The 19,822-nt window shown below is 36.9% G+C and overlaps 1 protein-coding gene across 8 annotated transcripts in view; it reads right to left on the bottom strand.

Annotated features, from left to right (window-relative positions):
* Positions 1-1,292: 1,292 nt before the first annotated feature.
* LOC132098004 (disabled homolog 2-interacting protein-like) overlaps positions 1,293-19,822 on the bottom strand; it is an 84,027-nt gene continuing 65,497 nt past the window's right edge. For all 8 annotated transcript variants that reach the window (XM_059504072.1, XM_059504073.1, XM_059504075.1 and 5 more), the window contains 10 exons: positions 12,729-12,873; positions 11,911-12,055; positions 10,592-10,828; positions 9,552-9,753; positions 9,063-9,241; positions 7,108-7,996; positions 5,825-5,977; positions 3,189-3,391; positions 2,864-2,951; positions 1,293-1,973 (listed from right to left, as the gene is read on the bottom strand). In XM_059504072.1, coding sequence (XP_059360055.1) covers positions 1,806-1,973; positions 2,864-2,951; positions 3,189-3,391; positions 5,825-5,977; positions 7,108-7,996; positions 9,063-9,241; positions 9,552-9,753; positions 10,592-10,828; positions 11,911-12,055; positions 12,729-12,873 — 2,409 coding nt within the window. In that variant the 3' untranslated portion in view covers positions 1,293-1,805. The remainder of the gene's footprint in view (positions 1,974-2,863; positions 2,952-3,188; positions 3,392-5,824; positions 5,978-7,107; positions 7,997-9,062; positions 9,242-9,551; positions 9,754-10,591; positions 10,829-11,910; positions 12,056-12,728; positions 12,874-19,822) is intronic.

The raw sequence follows: 19,822 nt of genomic DNA, 5'->3' as shown, positions 1-19,822 counted from the left end.
GCAGACGCCTTTTGCCATTTCTTTATAATTTCTTTATAATTCTTTATAATGGTTCATCTGTCTGCTTGTACAATGTATGCTTCTTTAATAAGGTGTATACTGAATTTGGCTTTAATAATATGGTAAAATAGTGTCTTCCTATACTTAATACAAGCCTCATAACAATAACTTCTTATTGGTTATTGATCAGTGGCGGAAAGGTGTGTTCTTGTAGGGTTGTGACATCCGTCAAAACTAGGAAAAGGGAAAAGATGAGCTCAACTTCTGTTCAGTTCACACTCAGCATTCAGACTTCAACAAGTGCTCTTAATTTTGGGCTTAAAACAACAAATGTAGTTGAATAAATACATTAACTAAACATAATTTAAAACATAAATTAATAAATCAATTCCAAAAATAAAAATAGTTGAACAGAGTATACTTTCTCTAGAGCGTGTTTGATAAAAATAAAATAAAATAATAAAATAGCAAAAAAAAAAAGAATACAAATTTTTTTTTGAGATGTCTGATATGACGTTTATACATGACGTTAAGTGGTTTGCCCTTGCAGTTTTTCCAAAATTATTGTCCCAAATAAACTGATGTGAATATTTATACATAAAGAAACACTGACAGTCTTCAAACTCTTCTCCACGAACCTGATTTAAATAAAGTTCAGTGAAGCTAAAACAAGTTCACCTGCTTGCAAAGGGTCTGTCAGCAGCAGGGTTGATGCAACTATTGCCGTGCTACTCGTTTGATGCAAACTGCATCTGAAGAGCAGAAAACATCACAACCTTAAAGTAAAAAAACAGCCACGTACCCTTCACACATCAACTCAAGTGCTGAATGCTATACGCTTTGTACTTGCTGCTCTGAATAGCCTTTATAACAAGTCCACAGAAGCAGGTTTTGGTTAAAGGGTCCATTCTAATGCTATTGAAAGTGCATAGAGTGGAAGAAAGACATCGTGGGGGGGGACACACCGACTGTACTGCAGGTACGATGTTGGATACGGAGTCTAATACTGGCCAACAGCAATTAGTACGAGGACGTTTCTATCCATGGTGTTGATAGCAGAGGGGCTAAAGTGTGTCGTGGTCTTTGCCCTGTCTAGAAGCAGCACCTGAATATACAATCAGAGCTTGTTTTGTTTTTCTTCTAAATAAAGTACAGCAGACCTCAGCACAGGAAATACACACTGTACGAAAAAAAGAAAATCTCTTTTCTCTGAAAAGCCCATAAAAAACTATATACATTAAAGAGGCGCATCGCCTCTGTATAGACTAAAATGTTAAGCACATACAAAAAAAGTATGCAACAAAATGCGATGCTTAAAAGTCCTCTCTTTAACCTTACAAAAAAAGCGAGCGGTTTGTGCTACTGCTGCCCTGGAGTGACACAAGCAAGAAAAATGATAAGAAAGGGATGTTTACGTGAAATGGAAAATAGTGTTTCAACAAATAATTACATTATTATCATGCCAAGTCCAATCAAAAGCTGCATATGCACAGTTCAAATCTAGAGATGATACAGAATCTGCTCACGGCTTACATCGGTGACAAGGGCTATGAATGAAGCATCATGGGACGTCTGTGTGTGGCTAATAATCTAAAAAGATTCACAAAGACACATTATTAGCCTTTATATTCTGAATCAAAAAACAACATTTTGCAACTCTATCCAATTCGTTTCCAATAGTTATTTTCGACCCAGTCCCAGGGACTCTGTGAAGTCAATTGAACCTCGCCGTATTGTAAGACAGTTACCCATAGCCCTTGTCCATCACTAGACCCTTAGGCCTGTGTTGTATGTTTGCGTCCACGCTAGCAGTTGCTGCTGTTCCGAAATTCACCGTTTTCTGTGATCTGCAGCTTTGTAGGGTTGGTGGGAGAGATGCCGTTCCTCGTTTGCATGCTGTAACGATCCTTCAGCTGAGACAGGGCGCTCATTAGCCGGGCGTTTGCGGCGTCCAGGGATGCGATTCTCTTCTCCTGTGGGGAGTGACCATTAATGGAGGTCAGATAGGAGAAGGTGATTAACAGTGCATGATATTTAATGTTTAATTAAAGTCTTTCTTCTCCGTAACGGACGCAAGGTGACTGGCACTCTCTAGTTTGAAACATTACAGACTCATTACGCCATCTAAAAGCCATAAAATGAATTCGTAGAGTTTAAATTAAAATTCATGCGGGGATAGCAGTAATCTCCCCTTGTCTTTAGAAAATAAATTTATGATGCAAACAGTGTTTAATGATTTTGATGAGTGCTAAAGCAAGTCCACAGTGGGTGGTTTTTTATGCTCATCAAACTGTTTACAGAGACACTGATTGTCCCCGGAGGACACAGGCGTTCATCATTAAACTTTCAGATACATTAACACCATTAAACCTCAAGAGACCAGCTCACAACATCATGCTGAAATCTAAACCAAACACAGGAGGGCGCTATGACCCTACTAATTTTACCAATTGAACGCAATCAATTGAATGCATACTTGCTGAATAAAAAAGTATTAATTTCTTTCTTTTTCTTTTCTTTTCTTTTCTTTAAATCATACTGATCTCAAACAGTATAAATGTTTGATAAAAAGTATTTTAAGTCTTTTTTGCAGGTCACTTTTTGTTCAAATGCCACTGCTGTGTGACCAAATAATTTGTCTCTCATTTGATATGAGCTCATTAAACCACATAATAATTATAAAAAAAATTTGCTAAATGCGGTTTAAAGTAGTGTTCGATGGAGTATAGCATGGCTTTTTCACTTAAATTAAGATTCTAGATTCAAAAGCATGAGTCGAACGACATCAAACATTGCCTTGGCTTGAAAAATTTATTAACGAAAATTAATAAAAAGACAAACAATGATTCGATATTTAATTCACCTGGGCTTCGATGATTTTCTGTTTGGAGTCTACAATTGCCTGCATGTCTGTGTGATCTTTCTTCAGCTCCTCTTCAACTGACATCAACCTGAAAAATGAAATGACCACATCCATAGTTATGCTACAGATGCTACTTAAGTGCTTAACTGAACTAGAAAATAATACTTACAATTCGATCAGAGGTTTATGTAAGATGCATACATTTTCAAACCGTACATTTTGAATCCTAGTCATTTCTAATGCATCACCACTAATGGGGTTTAAATCTACAATGTTTCAGTTTCTAAATCAGATCTTTAATCACAAGACCACCCCAAATCGTCACCTGGTGATGATGCTCTTCATCTGGTGCTCTTTCTCATCCTGCTGCTTGCGTAATCGCTCCTCCGTGTCCTCAAGCCGGGCCTGGTACTCCAGGAGCATCTTCTGGGTTTGGTCATCCTGGCTCTTCATGTGAGATTCATACTCTTCTAGCTTCTTAGCAGAAATACGCAGCTTCTCCTGCAGGACAGCAATCTCCTGCTGATACTGAGGAGGAGAAAGAGAGAATGAAGAATGAAGGATTAGAGAGCAACAAAAGCTGTGTAAAGAGGGAGTTATCGGGTGTGTACAGCTGTGGTTTGAAAGGCATATTACACGAACAGAGCCCTGCTAATCATCCCGCATATGTCTGCTAAACCCGGAAAATCCAGTAAAGCTGTATGAAATAAATCTAAACAGGTGCTACTGAATATTTCAAAGATGAACTTGTCATGTGTTCTGGGGCAATCCTGTAGCTCACGGTAGAGTATGCTGCTAACAACACCAAATTTGAAATCAATGTGTCTGCCACATGCATACATGTACATTATTTAACGTTATTTTCACTTAAATATCATGACTCTTGAAGGGTTTAGCATGGCAACGTACATGACAATTTTAATGTGTTTGGTCTTGGCGGAATAGGTCTGCTGCTAATGCTAATGCATCAGAGAAAGTACTGAGACTTGCTACTGCTAATACATCCACAACATGATGCTGTGAGCATGTAAGAAATACTGCTGCTGCACATATAACATACACGAAATAACCCCTATATATAACATACATGAATAACCCCATAGCAAATCTATACAGGTGGAGCTGGGAAAGGTGGAGGGTTTTTGAAGTGTGCTGCAACTGCTACAGCAATCAATAGACTAGCACATTGGCTACCGATACAGGAGAGAACCAATCAGCTGTGCCATGTGATAATGATGTCATTATGTCAGATTGAGTTAGACCTATCGGACTGCACCATCTAGAGTTTCATGACAGAACTTTGTATTTATAAGGCTTGTCTTTTGTTGAATTGACAGTAGATCAATAAAGACAGCATATCTTAACATTAAGTAAATTGATCTTGTATATGGGATGTTTACATATTTTATTTAAAAAATAAATAAGAAATACTGATTTAGAAAATTCTTTTTGTTGCTTCAGGCAATTCAGAAACTAAGAAAGCATAGCATGGAATGTTTTATGCAGTCGTTCAGAGAAGAAAGTTTTTGAGAACTCACTCTTGATAGTCTCCATCTTGAGATTCTGCTTGGTTAAGGGCTTACAGATACAGAAACCCACTGCTTTATAAATATGCAAAGGCTTTGAATAATAAGCCTAGTTTTCTGTGTTTTTTTCATCTTGTGATTTTGCATCTAGACTAAAACACTGTTGTGCAATAAGCTACATTCCCTGTAGAGGATTCAACCAATCTTCACAGTATCACTTACATTAACAGCTTCAAACAGCACAGATGCAGTGGGGTTCAGCTGAGGGAGAAGCTTGAGTATGTGGGTGTACACACTCGGTGCACTCCGACGGGCTCATTATTCATTAAAGAGCAGGGGAAAGAGACGGCAGACAAGCCTGAGCCAGGCGTGTGCTCTCAACTACTGCAGTATAGTGATTTGAGCCTGTTCTCCTAAATTACAACACCACAGAGATCAAAAATTCAGCTTCATCCAAAGTCTGTTTCAATTGCGGTCTTGCTCTCCGAACGACATCTACCTGTCTGCAGTTTGACATCCACACTCCTTGTGTCAGTTTAGGACACAATGCAGTGACTAAACAACTGGATCTGAGCCTAAAATATACTCAGATCTGGGTACTCGGAATAAAAACCTTGGACAGTTCTGTGTTTCTTGGAAAAGTGCGAAAAGTTAGCAAATTACACTGTTTAAAAGTTTGGGGTCAGATTCTTAAAATACTTTTTGACAAGTCTCACTCTCATAAAGGTCGTACTTATTTACTATATTTATAAATAATATTATTATTTATATATTTATTATTATTACAATTTACAATAACTGTTGTCTATTTCAATACATTTAAAAAAAGTAATTTATTCCTAAATTGTCAGCAGCCATGTCTCCAGTGTTTAGAGTCATATGATCCTTCAGAAATCAGTCTAATATGATGATTCAGTGCCTACTTAACATTTCTCATTACTATTAATGTTGAAAACTTTAATTAGCTTAATATTTTTTGTGGAATCTGTGATACATTTTTTTCAGGACTCTCTGATCAAAAAAGTTTTATTTATTTAAACTAGAAATCTTTTGTAACATTATAAACATAGTCACTTTTGATTGATTATAGGTTACTTTGGTGAATACTAGAACAGTACTAATTAAAAAAAATTGGGGAATTGCATTATGGCAAATGATGAGCTATGGGTTTACATGATTGGTCATTCCAGGAAGGTTACCTAGCAGCATCAGCATGACGTTAATATTATTCATAAACATGTCCTAGCAGAAAGTCCATTATGTTCTAGAAATAGTGAAACTAGCTAATATATTTTATAAGAAATCATCATTGTCTGCAAGCGCTTCCTGTCTGTGTGCCCATGGGAGGCCAGTTTTGATCACGCAAACAGTAAGCCTGCTGTATTTCTGCATATACTGCTGTTTTCCGTGCCGTAGCATGAGGTCTCATTATTACCTTTTCAGTTGGTGTGAGATCCTCCTTGTTTGGAAAGTCCTCCCGGTGTTTCGAATCTGGGTCAATTCCCTCCTGCTCCAAATATTGCACATTCATATTCAGCAGCCACGCAGCAGTGCGGTCCAATGCATTGGGATTCACGGGAGATGGAGCCTAATAAAAGTTCATTCAAACACACACACACAAATAAATTATTGTATCATAATTAGCCATTCTAACATCTATATGACTCTTAGTTTTCACTTATGCACACAAACAAACAAGTGCCTTAAAACTTTTCAAGGTGACAACAACACTTGCGCTTGCTAGGAGAAACATTTGATCATTTGTTAATGAAGATTCATTCCGCAGACATCAAAGTAACAGTCTGGACAATAGGAGCAGTCATTTAATCACTAGCGCAGTCCAGCAATTAATTCTGCTTGTCTGCTCCGTTCCTTTCGCCTTTGACGGTGAGAGGGCTGCGCGTTTGTCTCAACCTAAGAGCCTTGTTGATTGTAGCAATGCACAAAAAGACTCCTTAACCCCTGAGAGATCTGTGTGCCAATTTGTTTTAAGGATATCAGCCGAGTGCTAGCTAATTTAGTGGTATATAAGTTAGCTATGGGAATGTAGCAACTCACAGACCTATTGAGACATAAAGGATGTGATCGGTTTTAAAATGCTATCTCTTCAGAACATGGAACTTTGAAAAGTATCTTATTCTTGATTGTAGCAATAATTACAATGATTAGATTGATAAAATTTCTGTTCTGAAAAAAAATGTGAATGGCGCCTGCCTTGCAAAACCTGCCTCCTGCATGCCATGTGCAGGTTTCCGTAATGGCAAACAAAATTACAACAAAAATGAACTGTAGACAAAAAAAAGTTCTTAAAACTTAAAACTATGAATAAAATAATTGCAATCAAATATTAATAATTAATATTAATTATTAAATAATCTAATTATTCTAAAAAAATAGTAGTATAATAGTATCTCAATGATGCTAAAATACACTGGTCCCATTATAGCCACTAGTTTTGGATCAAAATTGTTGACAAAATGTAATTTAATTTAAATTAATTTTAAACAAATAATAATATTTTTTTTTTAAAAACTTTTTAAAAGATACATGGATATATTAGAACTGTAAAAAGGAAAATATATGCATAAAATAAAATAATAAAATCTGCGTTAAAATCAGAGCAAAACTGACTAATATTAATGTATCTGACGATGTAAAATTTAAAGGCTATTTTCATCAAAAGACAAAAAGAAAAAAAAAGTGTAAAAATGAATTCACTTGTTTGTGTAGGGTGCGCTGCTTGGATTCTGGACTGTCCCCTTTGGAGGACGACGACTGCTGCCTCAGTCTGGTGCTGCTGCTTGGCCAATCAGGAGATGATGACATCATACTTCCACTGGAGGGGCGGGGGTATGGTGCGGTGTTGAGCATGTTGGGTGGAGTGCGGCCCCTTGTGATGGCTGGAGGAGGCTGGTCTATCCGGCGCTGCGGCCCCGCGCTGTTCTGGCGTGGTACGTTGGCTTGGTGTTGGGGCTCCGTGAGGGACAGCTGTCTGCGGGTGAACTCTCCAGAACACCGAATGAACTCGTCCCCGCTGCTGCCTCCTCCGCCGCTGGCCCCCGTGCTGGACTGGCTCAGGAATGGGTGCTTTGACCCCACAGTAGCTGCTTCCTCTGCGTTACTCTGGGAGCTGATGGAGCTCTGGCATTCAGATCCCGAATCGGCCACCGCACGGGGCAATCCAGCAGCCATCTGGTACACAGGGTTCTGGAACGAGAGCGGGGCGAGCAGCTGGGACCTCCCCGGGGCAGTTTCTGTGCTCGGTGTGGTGGGGGTCTGACCTGCCCTCCTCAGGGTCGGACCGCTGGGCGTGTTGCCCTTAGCGGTCCGGGTGGTCCACACTCCTGTGCCCTGGCCCACAGAGGTCTGGCTGTCATTGATGGGGTCGCTGAAGGAGGTGTTGGGAGCGCTCTCGAGAGAACGACTGTCCTGCAGGTCCACCATTGACAAGCTCTTGCTGCCGTTGGGGATCTGAACATCTGGCTCGTTGGCCTCCGAGTAACTGGAGCTGCGGGCAGGCGACGGCTGGATCACAGAATTCTTTGTTACGAAAAACAGATCCTTGTTTTCAGGGGTTGGTGAGGGCAGCCGAGTGAAATCCACCAACCTGTCCAAGTGGCAATGGGACAAAATGAAATCAGAGCTGTCCTTTAATTCAAATCAAACTCATTGTTTGCAAATCCAGCTCATTTGCATGTGTGTGTGGTGATGTGACTGATCACAGTCCAAACACTGCACTTTGACAAAACATGCAAACTAAATCTCATGACAGAAAAAAGCTACAATAAAATATGCCTTTAAACCACCCTGAAGAAAAGGATTAGGAGAAGAACTATGTCTTGCTTTGGTGCGCTTTAGTCAAAACAAATCTGTTTCTAATGGAGAAACTGGCCATGTTAACAGCATGCATTATATTACCAGTTTCTACTGTATATTTACACTATCGTTCAAAGTTTGGGTCAGTAAGTTTTTGATTAGAGAGAAATTAATACTTTAATTCAGCATTGTGTGCAAATTTTAAAAAAAGATTTTTCTGTTCTTTTGAACTTTCTTTTAAGCAAAGAATCCTGAAAATAATGCATAACGGCTTTCTGAAAAGTTTTAACTGTATTAACCATTTCAACATATTAAAATAATAATAACTGTTTGCAAGTATCTTCTTTGCAAGTAATGCAAGTAATCTTCTTTGAAGGCATTTGGTGATCAGTAGAGCAGCAAGAGAAAATATGGCATTTAATAAGAGCCTTGCTTGGGACACATTTTACACCTTCATTTTTTACCGTATTCCACAACAGAATGATAAAGATTTTACTAGCTTGCAGTTTTCCCTCTCAGCTTAATTTGCATTTCACAGTGTCGTGTTTCAGAGTCCACACCTACTGTAAATATATGAGTGCTTTAAAAGTATTTCCCTCATTTCACAGACTGCCACAGTAAACTGCCATCAACTCGGAGCCCACAGATTTAGAATATTTTTTTAGTTTTCAGTTTTTTAAAGCAGTTTCAGTTTATCGGTTCCTCAGAAGTATAAGGAATGCAAAGCAAGACTGTATTTTAGCTTTTCAGTTAAATTCTATATTTCTTATTACTTTTGGAAGGACTATAATCTGCAATCTAGACTAGGATGAAACTGAAAAGTCTGGCTACGTAAGACAAATCTTTCCTTGACTTACCCTGTGATCTCACTGTCCATGACCATTTTCTGCAGACCAGTAGACAGGCTGCTGCTGGGAAGAGTGGGGGAGCCCACACGCTCGGTGGGAGATGACACGGGGGCTCCGGTGGGGTTCGTCAGGGCCGAATTCACGTCCCGCAGGATCCGTGCTAAAGGACCCAGTTTAGTGATAGTACTCTACAACACAATACAGAACTATGAGTGACTGATGTTGAGTACATGCAATATATTACTACAGAAAAAACATTTAAATAAATATTAGCTTGTTTTTTTCAGTACAGTTTGAAGCAGACAAGAGAGGCTTTGCTTTGGAGGGATTTTAATATGTTGAATGGGATCTGTTCAGTTCAACAAAGATGGAAAGTGAATCCTAATGACCAAATTGGTCAGTTGGTGTAAATCTGATGGTGCACAATTCAGCCTAACAGCAATCTTAATTTTAAAAATGGTTTCTAGTAACTTTATTTGTTCAATCGCAGACATTCACCTGATCGAGTTGTGAGACGGCTTCTGACAGGAGAGAATGGAGAGTTGAGAGTTCACGGCCCAGGTCAACATAACCCTCGAAGCCTGCTGTGTTTGAGATGGTCTCTGGGTTGGAGATCTCCAGCAGGAAGCGCTGCATGTTGGTCCATTCATGCTCCAAAAACTGGTTCATGAAGGACATGTACTCCTCCTTACTGCCAAACCTATAACATAAAACACAGTCAATACAGTGTGCTCTGATGAAAATGTACCATCCACAACAGTTTATCAGTATGTTTACATAACTAACTGCAACCACAGAAGTATAATGCATTAAAACTCATGATCAACATCAGTTTCAGTATCACATTGTATGTTTTAGCTTGATGTAACTTTTTGATGATATATATATATATATATATATATATACACACGTGTGTGTGTGTGTGTGTGTGTGTGTGTGTGAGAGAGACCCTGGACCAAAAGGTTCAGTTTTTGGAAATTTAGATTTATACATCATCTGAAAACTTTCCATTGATGCATGCTTTTTTAGGATAGGACAATATTTGGCCGATATACAACTATTTGAAAATCTGGATTCTGAGGGTGCAAAAAAAAAAAAATTCTCAATATTAAGAAAATCGCTTTTAAAGTTGTCAAAATGAAGTCCTTAGCAATGCATATTACTAATCATAAATTACATTTTGATATACTTATGGTAGGAAATTTATAAAATATCTTCAGGGAATATGATCTCTACTTAATCTCCTAATGATTTTTGGCATAAAAGAAAAAAGTAGCCTGTAGCCTACTCTGAGCAGCACAGAGCGCCCTCTCGCGGCTGTAGACGGTAATGTTTTCTCTTGGTTCTAAATAAATGCGACTTATAGTCCAGTGCGACTTATATATGTTTTTTTTTTTTCTCGTCATGCCGTATTTTTGTACTGATGCGACTTATACTTAGGCACTACTTATAGTCCGGAAAACACGGTGTATATATATATATATATATATATATATATATATACACACACCTTTATTTGCATAAACAAATACACTCACTTGGTGAAGTTGGCAAGGTTTTGTGTCACTTTGGCGATAAGTGTAAGTGTCCTGGCGGTGCGGTCGTCTGGATATTCCTGCATGAGGCTGAAGAGTGAGGGTGACATAATGGCAGGACACAGGAAGCGCAGGAAAAGAGATGCGCTGATCAGGCGTTCGCTGATGTCCGGTCGTCCTCGGTTACTGCACTCCTGCCTCCAGGATGCAAACACTTCCTTGAGCTCCCGAGGAAACACGCTGGAGTGCAAACACAACAAAGTGATTTGAGCAGAAAACATCAGAGCCTCCACCACATTTTTATTACAGCTAAAAATATCAGTATACAGGTCTGGAACAACATGAGGGTGAGTAAATGATGACTTCAGACCATTGAGCTGAAATGTTGTCTAGCACTGCTGAGTAACTGTTTGGTCACAAAAAACAACACCACTCCCACTCAGTTCTGCATTCCCACAACGAATCACAGTCACCATGTTCAACTGCTACACCCTTCAACTGTTACACCCGCATTTAATTTTCACATCACTGCCGTAAGGACGTCCCCTGCTGCGGCCTCTATCTCACCACAATCTGCCGTTTAAGTTGCTCTTTTTAAGACAGGGAGACATGAAAAATGCTGCATAACATAACTGTGGCAGAGTTAGACACAACTTATCAAGATGCTCCTCAAGGGAGAAAAAATGCATTTCCCTGATAGAATATCTTGCACTAGGCCATTGCAGGAGGGAATAATTTCATAACTCAGCATGCTTTTTGCAGATACGTAGGTGATGATTAAGGAACAGCACAGTCTCTATGAGGACAGATGGAGACCTCTCACTTCCTATTAATCTTACTATGCCAGGCATCATGGGCTTTTTGGAGAAATTACAAAATTGCTAATTCAGGATCTGCCTAGAAATAATTGAAAAGCAGCCGAAAACCTTTCATAAGACAAAACATTCTTGCATGTTTTTGTAAGCATTTACGCATCTGATAGATGCTTATTATACACGTGACTTGCATTGCATTCAAGGTATATATATATATATATATATATATATATATATATATATATATATATATATATATATATATATACTTGCAATAGTTCCACTTTAACACAATAAAATGTGCTTCAGTATATCTTTAGTTGGACTTCAGCACTACTTCTGCACAATCAAAGTGTATTAAGTACCAGTTTAGTATACCAAAAGTACAATTTCAGAGTATTTTTATTAAGAAATTATATATATGTAAATATATTTGTAGTATACTTAGAAAATTCCCATAAATCTGCGTGCATACACTGATATGAGCAGTGAATTTGATGGCATTACCAGTAAGAATTGATGATCTTGCAGAAAGCCAGCTCGCAGCACATCTTGAGGTTGCTCTGGTGCTCATGCAGGTCACTGGAGGAGCACTTAGACGGATCCACCTCGCAGTTCTCGTCTGACTCATACAGGGCTTTGATGAACTCACCTGGGACGAAGAAAGTAAACAATGCAGAAACCTCATTTAGCACAGACAGCGTGCATTCTGCTGCAGAACTGTAGTGCTGCTTATATGTTACAGTTGCACAAATTGAACAAAGGAATGATTGATATTAGGAATTCATATTACTGTTGCAAAAATCTAAAAACATTTACTCATCAGATGAGATGCTGAATAAGGGCTGATTAATTTAAAGCTCAAAATAAACACCATCTTTAAAAAATTGCAGTAAATGTTTAGACACATTTCAATTACATCACATGAATCAACTGAAAACTGATCACGGACATCATTCTGTAAGTAAAAAAAAATGTGTTTTAATTTCGTAAGGCACAAAAATGCAACTAAAACTACTTTCTCAGATTAAACTTTTTCAAGTATTTTTCCAGCATCAAACCAGGTCTTTTGAGGGAAACCAAGCCTAAAGCTTTCCCTCCTCACACAATTTTGCTCCCATACTTGACTTGATATCTTAAATAATTGAACAGAACTTCAAAAACACAGACTACACACAAAAAAGCAGTAAATTATTAATTATATATTCTCACAACCATATTTGACGGTCTGCAGAAATTGTAAAGAAAGAATTGCACTGCTTTGATTTGAATGACAATTTTCACAGAGACGTACAGTATACACAAAGTCAGCATGTTTTCTTTACCTAAAGCATCCTGAAGGTACTTCTGTCCCACTAGTTTCAGGTACTTCTCTATAGCTTTAGTAGCAAGTGTGTTCTCACGGAATATGAGATGCTCATTGTCTCCGCACCGATCCACCTCAGACATCATCAGATCTGTCAGAAAGTCCTGAGGGAGACAAAACATTAAAAAGTCTTTATTGATGAGCAGAATTTCTAGAGATAGACGTTAACTGCTTGAAACCTTAGTTTAAATTATAAATGCTTTCCCTTGATTCTCATTTAATATAGATAATAAAGTTTATCCCAAACTCGTCGGTCAAGCAAATGTTGCTGTATTTGACTGATTAGGATGCTTACACAGATACATCAATGTTTTGAAAAAGTTTTCATACCTTATCAGATAATTCAACTACATTTATTGTTGTTTTTGCATAGAAAACAGAGAAAAATGGCACACAAATCATGCAGGCTTTAGAACACACAATAAAACTCAAAAAAAGCAAAAGGCTGTTTTTGTGTCTACTGTGCAGCTTCTGGTCTGTTTCCTCCTTTCTTTCCCCATCTCCCCATCTTTGATCACACTGTTTTTGAAGTCCCACATTTGATTCTGAACCATCCAGAAATGTGTGTCTGACTGGATGACCTGGAAAACAGCAAATGCATCTGAAGGGCCGGATGCAGGGTTTTTTATTTGGAGTCCAGGAGACACACAGCAGCTCCTCCTGTCAGGACGTGTTCCAGATTGAAACGTTTATGGATATCCAGCAGGGGAGATGACTCATACACAGTGATAGCGTATTGATTGTGGGATAATGGACATTGTATAGTTCAGCGAGGTCTTGTTGTAATACTCTTTGCCTCACTTCCTGTTTTTGCTCTCTTATGATGCATATCTCATGTCTCGGCTCCACCTTCACTGCATCTGTAATCGGTTTCAGCTGAGCACATCCAAGACCTCACAAGCCCATGAGTAAACATGCTAATGATTTGTTCTCAAGTGACCCCTGTCTTTTATAGTCTATAGGCTTAATTTACATTCAAAGTATAATTTACATACAGAGCTCCAAAATATACAAAAAGCAAGATAAAAGATCAATTTAAAAGATAATTTTAATTATTACTAGTTGAACATTTTAGATTATCAAGATCAAGCTTAAAGATTTCAAAGTTACAGTATGCCTGATGAGAAGATCTTAAGTGAATAACGACAGCATTTATGTACTTTTTCTTTTGCACAGAGAGAGAAAAAAAAAGAGTCTGGAATGTAATGACAGGAAGTGTAATTTACTAAATTGCAATTCTAAGAAATTCAAAAGGTAATGGCTTTGTGGAAAATTAAGTTCTTTCAACCTGATCCATAAATCTGCCTGTCTGTCAGTATTAACTATATAAAGCCCCGTTCACACCAAGAACGATAATAATAAAGATAACGCTATTGGTGTCCACACCAACGAACAATATTGTTTGTTTATTCTAAGCGCACGCTCGTCTGCCGCTCAAAAATTCTCAAGCTCATTACAGCAGGATGGATTCTGATTAGCTGTCATTTTTATCGTTCATCAACTGGAATAAAATCTTTTAGAAAGTGATTCCAAAGATATAGTTTCTCTTTTTATTTTTTATCATTATAATTGAGAATGATTTTTAGAACTATATCTTTATCGTTATCTTTAGTCGGGCCTTTAGTCACAAAAGAATGTTTATTAAATATGATCATGCAAAATTGAATTGATGCTGTCAGATACTTAAATGAGTTCAAATTGTATTATTTAAAGAAACATCCAATTGCTTCTGACATGTATAAACATCATGTGTTTAGCATGGATTAAGAGACCAGTATAAGTTCCAATGCTACTCCATGCTGGTTTAGGATGCATACACCTGCAGAACATATGATCCCACTAGCATCAAAAACACAATCTGATCATAAGCTATGTAATGCGAGAGAGATGAGGGATCAATGTGGGTGGTGCTGTGCTACTGCTGTCAGCAGATTCTCTGTAAAGGACATGGGCGTGTGTGTTTCTACAACTGGTCGTGCTTTCTGCTGATGCCCTGGCATTGGATCAATGATCTACAGCAGATGTTTGACTGTGTTTTGAGAGTCATTATTGAACGTCTCTATAAGCACCCTTCTGAGGATTCAGTCTCCTAAGCAGGTGTCCGTAACAATCTAAACAGTTGCCGACACATTACACTTATATAAGACAAGAACAAGACAGGATTTTCTGTGCTGCACAAAGCTCTCTCAGCCATCACCGGTGGGATCAGGTGATAAGGGCATATCTGAGCAGTTTCCTTCCCAGGCAGGCAGAGGTGCATTGTGGTTCTGACACTGAGAGGATCAAATGAGACCCAGTTTTTCGAAAAGCTCTGCGTCTTTGGCAGGAGTCACAGCGCTCTGTATTCAATTAGGACACAAGAGCTTTACACAGTGAGCAGCACTCAGCGCCCATTCCCTGATGAGACTTAACCGTAGTCTCACCACTAATCAGACGCCACCGAGCACAGCACATTTTCTCCGGCATGTCACATCCCATCATGCCTGTCTGTGGCCTAGCACCACAATCAGCACACATCTGCAAAAGAAAAATTATGAGGGTTTTATGGAAAATTTAGTACTAGTGAAGCATTTACTGAATACTAGGCAGAATATACTGTCTATATTTTACGCAAATAATAAATGTGAAACAGTATGCAGCTGTAATTGCTTTAAGGTAGTGTGAAATATTGTTGTCACATGACCTTATTAGATTGCATGAGTGGTGCTCAGTTAACATTATTTGTATTTGTTATATTGGTATTTGTAGCTCAGTTTTGTTAAAAAATATCTTTGGCAGTCGAGAGGGAGATGTAAAAAAAGTGTGGTTGATATAACGTCCAGTTCATTCATCACACTGCAAGTCAAGCGCACTGCATTGCAGGATACTGTGCATAGTGTGATTTGCTATGTGCATACTGAATGTTTCTGTAAAAATACAGTATAGTAGGCCATGCTTTTTTCTGTGTATAAAATTCTCATACAAGGCACAGTATTAGTATTCTCTACTGCTGAAAAGTTTGCAGTTTTTTTTTTCTTACAGATTTTGAAACAAGTTTCTTACGCTCCACAAGGCTAAACTTATTTGATCAGAGCTACATTAAGAACAGTAATATTGTGAAATATTATTACAATTTAAAAGAACAAAATTAAAAACAAAATTATTAATTTGATGCAAAACTGAATTTTGAGCATCCATTACATAATCCTTCAGAAATCGTTCTAATCTGCTGATTTGGAGCTCAAGAAACATTTCTTATTATTATCAATGACTAAAACAGTTTTGCTGCATATTTTCACAAAAATACACAACTGCATATTTTCCCCAGAATTATTTGATGAATAGATGGTTCAAAATAAAGCATTTATTTGAAATGGAAATCTTTTTTTAACATTAAAAATGTCTTTACTGTCACTTTTGATCAATTTAAATAAAACTTGACACAACCTTTTCTGGTTTTGTAGTATGTATATTTTCCATTGCACATTTAATTAAACCAAACCAATAAAACTTAAGTCTTTTGGTATCTTGAAATACTGTGATTTCAAATTGCTTTCAATGGCCATTCAGTCATTATGATACTTATCCACGTTTCCCAATTTTCCTGCTGTTCAATAGCCTGTGGAAGGGTTGTTAACGTCTTGTTTAAGCTTCATGCTTACAACGGTTTGAGGCAGGCATGAATAAGTAAGCAGTGGCTTGTTAAAATGGCAATGCGTGCCCTCAAGGGTCCGTTCATCCTCTGGGCGATCCACTAATGACCCCTGTCCCACAGGCCCTGCCTCCCTAGTCCACAGCCATGCTGATAAATAATCTTTCGGACTAGCACATTACAGCTTAATTCTTCACTGTGCGTGATCACATGAACCTGTTTGGCCCTCAAACCAACGGCTGAATTAATAAAAGCTGATCAGCATGAGGCCTGACACTTGGAATTTCCCTCGGGACAAACACTGAGAGGACACTTTGGCTCTTTATGTGAGGTTAGAATCATGAATCTCCCCCACCTGCTCACACCCTCACACAGCACAATCAATATTTCCTGCACAAACATGTATCCGTGTATTACAAAGCTTGAATTTTGAACTGCTGTGGTTAATAATAATAATAAAAAAAAATCAAAATATAAAATAAATGAAAGATAAATATATAATTTTTTAAAAATATAATTATTAATGGTACATTTAAAATTATATATATATATATATATACGTATAAGATTTATATAAAATTGACCAGGAGCAATACATAAATTTAAAAAACATAAAAACAATTATGTTTTAGGTTTTGAAAATAAGATATAAAAACATTGGATATTTAATATTTATTTATCGGCCCTTTTTAACTTTGGATAAAGCTATCGGTATAATCTTAATGAAAAGGTATCATGTAAAGACACAAATTAATATTGCTAATAATTTAAATGTTGATATACAGTATAAATTCAGTATACAATATATACACACTATCTTATTCATATGCTGAATACACACCTTAACTACTGTATATTTAAAAATTGTAATAATACCTATTTAGGAGCTTTATTGAAAACTGACATGGAAAAAAAAAATAATTAAAAACTAAAATATGAAAACCATTATAGAAATGTAAAAATAAAAACTTTGGATTTTTTATTTATTTAATGACCCTGTTTTAATTTTTGATAGAGTTTTTGAATAGACATTATATAAATATATATATATATATATATAAATATATATATATATATATATATATATATATATATATATATATATATATATATATATATATATGTGTGTGTGTGTGTGTGTGTGTGTGTGTGTGTGTATACCTACTGTATAAATGGTACATTTAAAAATGTAAATAATAGGAGATTTATCTAAAATCAACAAGGGGTAATAAATTTAAAAAATAACAATAGCTATTTCATATATATTTAACCCCCTTGTATTTATTGTTGATAAAGCTCCTGAATAGGTATTATGTAAATACATGTCAATATATACAGTATATAATACTGTATACATTCTATACTGTATACATACTGTGAATACATACTGAATCTTTACCATTCATAGTTATGTATGTCAAAGCTCAAATGCACAGCATCTCAAGACTATTTTACAAATTTGATGGCAGCTTATTATCAGTTAAGGTGAATGTCATACTATGAGACTACACATTACGGAGAGCTTATCATTCGACAATTCTGGCATGCAGCAATTCAATTTGAAGATAATTTTAAAACAAGATACCCCATACATACAGATATTATTTCAATTATGCGCTATCAGTACATAATCAGGCTAATCAGTACTCATTGAAATCATGCAGGCCTGCAGACAAAGACAGGAAGCTGTGGAATGCTGAGACTAAGTCAATGCACTTTATTTACAGTAGCCAGGCTTCGGCTAATGAAACACAATGGCTGGCTGACCAGCTCTGGCCTCGTATAATGAGAGACAATGCAGTCCTTGGCCAATTAATGCCACTGTAATGAAAGACTGTGGCCTTATTGACTTACAGATCTGCTTTAATGACAGACCAGCCACTTCGTTGATTGTCTGGAAAATTACATAATACTTGAATTGTGCGCTGTGATAGAAAAATGTTGAAAAATAACAGCTATGGACTTCTAAAAGGGGACAGAATAAATTGTTCATTCAACACAAAAGGCAAACAAAATACCAAAATCTTATTCAAGCACATCTAAACACAAGACACATTGTGCTTTGGGCTTGTATTGCTGCATTGCACAGACTCAAATCCCAAATAAGCTCAGAGTGGAACTTAACAATAATGCAATCGCATATTCTATGGATGGCAAATTGTTGTGAAGGTCTGTTATGATGCAACAATGGCTTGGATTGGTGTCAGAGTGTTGCTGCAAAAAAAAAAAAAAGAAAGAAAAAAAAGCAACCGCAAAACATCTCTCTCTAGCAGCATTTGATCAGTAATGACAGATGAGTGACAAAGTGTCAGACTCTGGTTTTGTTTGTGAGGTCATCTGATTCTAAGGCTGATTTATGGTGAGTTTTAGAGCCATTCGTGCTCAAGTTAATGAGGGCAATCATAACACTCAGCACTCCCGTGATTAAATGAGGGGAAGCAGGCCGCGTCTCTATTGTTCTTCTTTATCACTGATGTTTTTCGCAGTTGGACATTTGAAGGGTTTAGAGTAAGGCCTAGAACATCCTGTTCTGTTTCTCTCTCACACTCACAACTAGGCAAATGCTTCGGTTCAGAAAAAAACTAAATAACAAAATAACTGTCACTGTCAGTCAGCTTTTTTAAACTAAGACCTCAAAGTCCGAAAGAACTCAGAATGTAACATGGGAACTCAAAGTAGCACAATGATTGTTGAGTGTTTTATCTTGACAATGTACAAATCGTCAAGTCACTCTCTCGTTCGGTTGTCACCAAACTGCATCTGTGAGAGTCTATTATTAAACAATCTTCCTAGAAATAACAAATGCAGTCAGGCAACAAATGTACTTTTATAGTCAACATGAAAAGGCCTTTGCACCACATTTTAATTACGGAATTTGATGCATTTCTGAGTGATAATGGTGTTTTAATGCTACTTTAAAAAATACTAAATGAAAAAAAATATATATTAATTAAGTCTGAATTACAACATAGTCAGCAGAGGAATAATATAATAGAACAAAGAGAATAAAGTTAGTATTTTGATTAATAGTTGTTCCTTTGGCTTTCATGTGAGAAATGGATGTAGATGATTTAGTTAAATCTACTTTAGTATAGGATTTAGCAATAAATAACTCACTAAATACTTTAGGATAGGATTTAGCAATAAATAATATAAATGCAACCAGTGGTCCACTTTAATCTCATAATGCTATGTATTTATTCTTCTTTTGATATGACTTGTTCTGCTAATTTTATACTTAATTGTCAAAATACTAGGAGTTTAATCTCACAATGCTACTATTTTAATCTCAAAATATCACAAATTTATTCTTGTAATCTTACATTTGTAAAAAAAATTTTTACATGGCACAAAAATGCTGATATACAGTATATATTCATGTTGACTTAATAGTGGCATAAAAGCATACAATGCAATCATCT

This window comes from Carassius carassius, chromosome 21, assembly GCF_963082965.1.
Source record: "Carassius carassius chromosome 21, fCarCar2.1, whole genome shotgun sequence".
NCBI classification, from domain to species: domain Eukaryota; kingdom Metazoa; phylum Chordata; class Actinopteri; order Cypriniformes; family Cyprinidae; genus Carassius; species Carassius carassius.
This window is presented reverse-complemented; position numbering and strand designations above follow the sequence as displayed.